We start from the raw sequence: 8,980 nt of genomic DNA, 5'->3' as shown, positions 1-8,980 counted from the left end.
ATGACAAATACATTTTAATACAATCAAGTCAAATCCAGTGTACAGTATTCTAGAATTTCACAGAATTTTATATTAGATTAATTGTTCTTCAATATTCTGAGATGCAAAATCTGTTAGAGTGCATCCACATTTAAAATGAAATACAATAAATATATTAAACTGCCTTCCTGATACAAGTAGCCAAAACAACAACAACATAATTGAGAATCATGAAAACATTAGTATTAAAGTCTAAAGAATAAAAACTCTCCAGGTTACAGTAATATATAATGATATAAAGTGCTTTGTTGGTGCTTCAGCTTCAGCCAGAGAAACCCTTCGAAACAACGATCCGATCGCTGATTGGTCCACCCTTGTTCCTCTCTCTAACCATTCCGACCCGAAACACGGCTCCTCGGAAAGCGTGATACCCAACCGATTGCAAATCTTCATATAAGTATCCTTGTTTAAGACATTTTATGCTAGCGTAATTTTAAGTTTTTTAACCAATAGTAAAGACTGAATGATAAGCTTCTGTTCCTAGCGCTCCTTATTTTTGAAGGTAATTTGTTCCACTCGTATCCTGTCATGATGCGCTAGCATGCCTGCTAACATGTTACCACCGGGTAGCAAGTGGAGCTTTAGCGTTAACCTAGCTAGCTGCTGCTGTTAGCTTGAACAAAATGCTAACGTTATTTTTAACTCAGAGTGACTATTTCAACCTCTAGAAATACCATTTAGTTTGTTACTTTCCCACACTTCAGGCGTGTTTTTGAAAATGGCCTCTGTTGTAGCTAACGCTAGCTAGCTAATTATGCTTAATGGCTAACATACACCAGTGCAGGAAATTCGTTTAACCGGTGTTCAGCTGTTGCTTATGGTAAACCGCTATAGCTACAAGGTAACCATGAAGTCAGTTAGTTATTTTGCGTAGCCTCGTTTTTCTCAAAATGTCTCCTAAAGATAAGAACAATATATTTTGCAAGAAAGACGTGAGAACAAAACGCATGTACAAAAATGCAACTAGCTAGATGAGTCAGCCCCTTAAAATAGTCCTCATACACACAGACGACAACCATCACAAGTGATGATGTTGTTGTACGGTGAATTTGTACTGTCTTGTAATTGTGTTTTTATACTACAGTGTTACTTTTCTTAACAGAGATGGTGTTCTCTGTTTCTGTCCCTGTTAAATAAGCAACAAGTATTTATGAAAATAATAAGAAGTAAAGCTTTAACATCCCCCAGAGGAATGCATGTCTCTAATAAGCATTGGTAATGTTGAATGTAATGTTGCTGTTTCTGAGGCTGCTTTCCCATCAATTTATGTTTTAACATTAACATCAACCATCAAGTCATCTCTACCGTTCCTGATTGTAACCTAATGTTACTCTAAATGTAGCCTGCCAGAGGCAGTTCTACGGTAGAACACTTTGAAATCTAACTTCTCCTGTGATTTGTTTTTAATGTACACTCACCTGCCACTTTATTAGGTACACTTGTATAATCTAATGTGATCCAATACAACAGCTCTGCCATAAATCCTTCCTTTACAAATATAATTGTTTGTTATTGAGGTTGTGGTTTGGACTGCATTATATTGAGAAGTGTTTCTAATATTTTGGCCCTGCTATTTACATACATGATAGGGGCAGAATATTAGAAACCCCTGTCAGTATAATGCACTCCAGTACAGCACCACCACCCACTATGATCTCAATAATAAAAATTATTACCTTTCTGACAATGTCAACGAAAACTGAAAGATTATAAGTTTCGTACAAGTAGAATTCATGACGGAGCTGTTGTTTTGAATTACGTTACATTTAGGGCCGGGCAATATTAAATCGACATCGAGACTAGCTATCGCCAGTACTGATCAATATTTATCAAAAATCTATTTGTGTAAATACTTTGTGAAGGCCCCAATTGTCAACCCTACAATATTGCTGCAGTATCGACATCGAAGTATTTGGTCAAAAATATCGTGATATTTGATTTTCTCCATATTGCCCAGCTCTAACTACATTGCACAGGTGTGATGACGTGGCCGGAGAGTGTGTGTAGACGTACGTACCCACGGCGTTGATATAACGCAGGACCATAAATTGGGCTGAAGAATAAAGGGAAACTTTTATCTAGGTGCCACTTACTTTCAGGTTTGGGTGTGTTTTCGAATTTGGAAACTTACTTGATTATTTTGTCCTTTTCCACAGTCATGTCTTTCCATCAGGATCGGGAGAGCTCCAAGGGAGGAATGCCCCCAGGCCAGCACGGCTCCGCTCAGAACTACCGACCCGCCAACCTGAGGCCGCCACCTCCCCATCCTCCCGTTCCCCCGTACCACTACGATCCCCAGACCCCTCCCATTTCAAGCTACCATGGAAACAGCGGCTACATGCCTCCGCACTCTGACTTCATGCAGTACCCTCCGCCAGCACCGCCCCAGACTCCCAGTTCTATTAACCAGTGCCCAGTGCGCCCACCGTTCCCCAAGCCCCCTGTCCGCCACGGCTACCCGGAACCCCCGCCTAACTTTCCACCTCCTCCCCTTCCCAGCTCCACAGGTGGTCCCACATCAGTGTCCCAGGTGGCTGCTCAGAATGCCTACCACCCTTACATGATGCCTCCCGTGCCCCCACCACCATTAACCCACCCATCCATGCCCCCACCCATAGCTTCTCACTCTATGGGCTACCACTCTCCATACTCCATGAACTACCCGCATCCTCCCCACCCTCCTTTCCCTCCTCCTACCTTCAACCCTGGCTACACCCAGAGCCCCAGCTCATTCAAACCAGACCACAGCTTCCAGCACGGGGGGCAATACAAGCATGAGAAGCCCATGGACAACAGGAGGTCTCCAGAAAGAGGGTATCGCGACAGTGATCACAGGCAGAAGGGCTTCGGCTACGGTAGCCACAGTGACAGGCATAAAATGGAGTTCCCTGGAGAGAGGAAGGACCGCGGGAGGAGTCCAGACAAGCGCGGCAGGCCGGAGGGCGGACGGTACAGGTCTGAGTACGACAGAGGCCGGGCTTCCCCCAGACACAGGAGCAGGGAACGTAGCAGGTATGTGAATAACAAGTAACTTTCATAAAAGGGGTTAATCTGTGAGAGGAGTTTTCATCCTACCATGTGTGTGCTTGTTCACAGGGAGAGGTATCGTCACAGAGAAAGTCGGAGATCCCAGTCGCCCGACAGGCACAGAAAGAGGCCTCGAAGGTACACATACAGTCGATTATTTCTACACATACAGTCCATTATTTCTACACATACAGTCCATTATTACAGTCCATTATTTCTACACATACAGTCCATTATTTCTACACATACACATACAGTCCATTATTTATACACATACAGTCCATTATTTATACACATGCAGTCCATTATTGCAGAAGAAGGCAGTTCTTTTTGACAGCTTGCAGCTCCTGTGTTTTTGTGTCTTTTTTGTTTGTTTGTATACAGTTGTGCTCATAAGTTTATGAACCCATGCTAAAGTTGTCTAAAAAAAACATCTTTTGGAAATTGATCTTAATGCCTTAATAGAAAAAAAGAGGAAAAATACGACCTTTAAGGACACCAATGTGATGTGAATGAATAATGTATCGTAAATAAATAAATGTTCTTCCTTAAAATAAAGGGGGCATAAGTATACACACCCTTATGTTAAATTCCCATAGAGGCAGATTTAAAAATTTTAAAGGCCAGTTATTTCATGGATCCAGGATACTATGCATCCCGATAAAGTTCCCTTGGCCTTTGGAATTAAAATAGCCCCACATCATCACATACCCTTCACCATACCTAGAGATTGGCATGGGGTACTTTCCATAAAATCATCTCTCAATGCAAATCAAACCAGCTATTAGGCTAACTGAAATAAAACCACCTGGCGCGCTACTGGCGGGTTTAACACAATGACGACAGAGAAGCGACAAAGCAGCTTTTTGTTTACATTCAACAAGCCGGCCACCGAAGCGCTGCACTCCATGGCAGCAACACGTTGATGCTACGTCACCCGGATCGTTGCTCTGATTGGTTGAAGGACTATCCACTTGCGTACAGAGTCATTTGAACTATGCCCGTTGATCACGCCTCTTGTGCAGTAGAAAATACAGAGCAGACTCCCCAGACTAATGTTCAATCTTAAAAGATTGAGCTTGGTCTGGTTATAGCCAGACTAGGAGCAAGATATATCGACTCAATATCGTTATCGCAATATCACGTTGCGCAATATTATATCTAAGGGTGCAAGATGTATCGACTCAGTATCGTTATCGCAATATTATATCGAAAGTAATAGGGGTGGGGGAAAAAATCGATACAGCATAGTATCGCGATATTTATCGTGGCAATACTGTATCGATACACAGACGCCAAGTATCGATCTTTTATGATATATGTGTTGGTCAGTTTGTCTGCTTAACAATCCCATTTTGCAGCAATAAAATTGAAGTGAGATGAACAAACAGAGAAAAGTATCTTTTTAGATAAAACAGATGTTGACAAAATTATCCTTTCGAGACATCATTTGAAATTGGGAAAAATCTGAAGTTGGAAAAAAGGTAAATACATTGCAATATATCGCAGAATATTGCAATGTGTTTAAAATCGCAATAATATCGTATCGTGACATAAGTATCGGGATGATATCGTATCGTGAGGCCTCTGGTGATTCCCACCCCTAGAAAAGTAAGTATATGGATGGCATTTAAAACCAGGAAAAGACAACACTTATGCCATGTTACGATATTACGATACGCCAAAATCTAAGACGATATAGTAACGATATCGATATACTATCCATATATTGCCCAGCTCTAGTGAGTGGTGCTTCCAGTGACAAGTAATTTGACTTTGACATGTAAAATCAATGGCGCTCCCCTTTAATAACTTTGCTGCTTTCAACTATACCTAACATTCTTCATTTAGCGATTGGTGCTGCCTCTGGTGTCATCGTGCAACCTCAGCTTGGTCCTTGGTCCCACATTGATAACCAATGCTCATAACCTCCGTCTCAGCCTAATGCGATAATTGCCTTTTATTTTTCTCTTCCCTTTTCCTTTTTTAAATTGTGTGCTTTGCAGTCGTTCCACAAGCAGAGACAGGAAACGTGGTCGCTGGGAAGAGGAGAGGGACCGAAGGACGGAGAGCTCCTCCGGCCTGAGCAGAGAGCGCAGCTACTCCTCCGCCAGGAGCCGAGACTCCGAAGAGTCCTTCGCCGACCGAGAGCGAGAGCGTGAACGAGAACGGGACCGAGACAGAGAGACGGAGAAAGAGAAAGAAAAGGGGGATTTTGAGAAAGAAGAAGAAGAGCAGCTGAAACCTGCCTGGATCCGCTGCACACACGCTGAGAACTACTACTCCAATGACCCCATGGACCAAGTGGTACTGTTGGCACTTCTGTTTTAATTAACTAATCCTCATTAAACCCTTTTGCCAGAGTTTCAGAGTCCATAGCCAAACCAATTTCCTTGCCTGCAGTTTAAGGGTATATTAAACAGGAGAATGACTTGAATTTATCACAGCGGCCATTAACACTGAGCACAGACTTGTTTTATAATGTTTTATCCATCTGACTAAAGGAAACTTTCCTAATCTTCTGTCTGCCAGGTGGTGATAAAGAGTTGGATTAACTGCTCCCCTGAACGCGGTATCTTTTTCAGCCTTTCAGTTTTTTAGCGAGCACTCAAAAAGACGCCTTAGTCACCATTTCCAAATCGCCACCTGCTCTCTCAAATGCTTTTCCGATGTCGTTGGATCTTTTGGAAAGAGCCACCTCGTCTTCTCTAAAACTCTGACCTTTACCAGTGATCTCTGGATGTGGGCTTCGTGCTGCCATCAGCTCCTTTTTTACACATTCTGCCCAAGACCTGACCTGTCTTTCACTAAAACCAAAGTGAAGGTACACGTCTTTTCCCCTCGGACAGTGAGCCGAATTTCCGGCTCCCCTGTTTTTCTGACCTGAAAATGAGGCTCTTATAAATCGTGCAAATCCACGTTTTTTTTGGGGGGTGGGGGTGCGCAAGGCACGGGTCAGGTTTTGGTAAACATAATAGCGGATCACAGCTGTGAACGTTTTTTTGTGCCTCTGATTCATGTCACTCCGCAAGTAGTCCATTCATTTGTCACGCTGGAACTTCATTCAAAGCAGAACTCCACCAAAGAGCCTGCAACTGTTGCGGAAGGTTATCTGATGAGTTCTAAGAATTTTGGCCGTGCGGGGAAAACTCTTTCGGTGTGTGTGGGGAGGGGGGGGTATTTTCCTGCTTTTTTGTCCTTTGCCAATCACACCTATGAGTGAGGACACTTCCTGCGGGAGTCACCGTAGCTTTTCCAAAAGGGTGTTGAATCCCATCGACGGTTAATAGCGGGGCTTCTCAAAGTCCGGACCGAGGCCCGCATCCGGACCGAACGACAAGTCAAACCGGACCCAGCCCATAAACCTCTGGTTAGGAATACAGTACCTTTTATGAGGTCTAACGTTTTCTATTTTTCTTTTTTAAATACATTTTATACCGATCAATAAATCGTTAGTGAAGTTGAATATAAGTATGGGTGTAACAGACCGTTGTTGATCTCCCTCCTTAAAAAGATAAATAGGTTTGGGCTTATTTTTACAACTGAAATAAAAAGATTTATTAGAGAGAAAGTAGGCTACCAAAAAAAACAGTACCGCTACCAAATTCCAGGTAGGGGTGTCGGTCCAAAAGTTGACCAGGAAAACAGAGAACTCAACTTGAATTTGTGTTGCTTAAAAGTTAGAAGTAAGTTGATAACCTGTTAACTAGCGTCACATGCACTGATGTGTTTGTTGCCTCTAACGTATTGGCACCGGGTTTCGGCACCCAACCAATGACATAATTATAGATGCATCTGTAGATTGTTATTGTGCACTTATTAAGAAAAAAATCAAATGCATGGGTACTTTTTCTTTCTTTTTAAAAAGCAAAATGACTGGTTTCATTAGGGCTTTTTTTTTTTTCATCTGCCCTTTTTCTATATTTCTATACAAAAAGTTCAGAATAATGTATGTTTTTTCTTTTTTTTTCTTCATTTCTATGTGTTCAGGGAGACTCTACTGTGGTGGGGACCAGTAAACTACGGGACCTGTACGAGCGCTTTGAGGAAGAGCTGGGGAGGAGACAGGAGAGAGCCAAGGCCGCTCGGCCGGTATGGGACCCGCCCAAGACCAAACTAGATGAGGATCCAGGTGGGCCTTCCTGCAAAACTAGTTGGGTATAATCGTGGAGGAACATTTTTTTTCTGTGTGAAAAGCATTGCCACATTGTTTTGTTGAATTATTAAACCAATGCAAATGAGTACAATGTAGAGTAATCTGCGTTATTTTACCTCTGATTTTGCACTATGCAAAATGACACGTGCGACAGCCGTAGCAGTCAGTGATTGATTTCTGAAGTCAACCTTTACCTGCCCTTTTGTTTGTTCTTGTTACTTTTGTAAGCATGTACGTTGTTCTGGTTAGGTGGAACAACTAAATAACAATGTGCAAACATTTAATACATCTGTTAGAAATCTTTTGAAATTGATATGCATGCAAACTTGCTGTCTTCTCAGCAGTGCGTTCGGCTGAGGCAGAGATAAAGTTCAGTGTTTATGATGTTATCTGCAGGGCTGTCAGCCTGATTGTCTCTTTGAGCACTGCAATAATATAAATCTCGCTCAGGGAGATCATTTGCTGAACATTTTGCTCCGGGCACTGACTCCACAATCAAGTGCTTGAGTTAAAACGCTGATAAGCATTGAAGACCTTGCTTAGCTAAGAAGCACAAACTGTGCATCTGAGTGGTAATTATAATCCTCATTTTGGTGTGAGGTTTCTTTTTAGTAAGGGAACGTGTGAGAGAAATAAAGAAAACATGAGTGCCAGATGTCAGCATTGGCAACTGGGCTGCTCTTTTTAAGTCTCATTGATGCTTTTGAGTCTGCACTTGGCTTGAGAAGCAGAAATTGTAATGAAGTTGAATATTTAAAGGTCCCATGGCATGAAAATTTCACTTTATGAGGTTTTTTAACATTAATATGCGCTCCCTCAGCCTGCCTATGGTCCCCCAGTGGCTAGAAATGGCGATAGGTGTAAACCGAGCCCTGGGTATCCTGCTCTGCCTTTGAGAAAATGAAAGCTCAGATGGGCCGATCTGGAATCTTCTCCTTATGAGGTCATAAGGAGCAAGGTTACATCCCCTTTCTCTGGTTTGCCCGCCCAGAGAATTTGGCCCACTCATGAGAGAGAGACATCATGGCTTTCCAATGAGCAAAGTGGCATTTGGTCAAGGCCATACCCCCCCCCACCTCGCCCCCCCCCCCCTCTCTCCTCCTCAATAGCTACAGACACAGAAATGGCACATCCTAAGGAGAGCTCATTGTGGGACTGGCTCTAGTGGCTGTAATTCTGCACCAAGGCTGAATTTCGGGAAAGAGACTTCAGATACGGTATTAGGGGACCACTAAGGCCTATATAAAAGAGACTTCAGATACAGTATTGGGGGACCACTAAGGTCTATATAAAAGAGACTTCAGATACAGTATTAGGGGACCACTAAGGCCTATATAAAAGAGACTTCAGATACAGTATTAGGGAACAACTAAGGTCTATATAAAAGAGACTTCAGATACAGTATTAGGGGACCACTAAGGTCTATATAAAAGAGACTTCAGATACAGTATTAGGGGACCACTAAGGTGTATATAAAAGAGACTTCAGATACAGTATTAGGGAACAACTAAGGCCTATATAAAAGAGACTTCAGATACAGTATTAGGGGACCACTAAGGTCTATATAAAAGAGACTTCAGATACAGTATTAGGGGACCACTAAGGCCTATATAAAAGAGACTTCAGATACAGTATTAGGGAACAACTAAGGTCTATATAAAAGAGACTTCAGATACAGTATTAGGGGACCACTAAGGTCTATATAAAAGCATCCAAAGAGCACCATGTCATGGGACCTTTAAACAACAAATCCAACAT

General features: G+C 42.4%; 1 protein-coding gene across 2 annotated transcripts in view; it reads left to right on the top strand.

The window, feature by feature from the left end:
- Positions 1 to 328: 328 nt before the first annotated feature.
- Positions 329 to 8,980, top strand: part of drosha (drosha ribonuclease III) — a 104,474-nt gene continuing 95,822 nt past the window's right edge. The window contains exons 1-5 of one of the 2 annotated variants that reach the window (XM_039789682.1): positions 329 to 541; positions 2,196 to 3,051; positions 3,136 to 3,204; positions 5,073 to 5,373; positions 7,057 to 7,219. In XM_039789682.1, coding sequence (XP_039645616.1) covers positions 2,198 to 3,051; positions 3,136 to 3,204; positions 5,073 to 5,373; positions 7,057 to 7,219 — 1,387 coding nt within the window. In that variant the 5' untranslated portion in view covers positions 329 to 541; positions 2,196 to 2,197. The remainder of the gene's footprint in view (positions 542 to 2,195; positions 3,052 to 3,135; positions 3,205 to 5,072; positions 5,374 to 7,056; positions 7,220 to 8,980) is intronic. The other variant, XM_039789683.1, reaches the window with a different exon arrangement.

This window comes from Perca fluviatilis, chromosome 22, assembly GCF_010015445.1.
Source record: "Perca fluviatilis chromosome 22, GENO_Pfluv_1.0, whole genome shotgun sequence".
Taxonomy (NCBI): Eukaryota; Metazoa; Chordata; class Actinopteri; order Perciformes; family Percidae; genus Perca; species Perca fluviatilis.
This window is presented reverse-complemented; position numbering and strand designations above follow the sequence as displayed.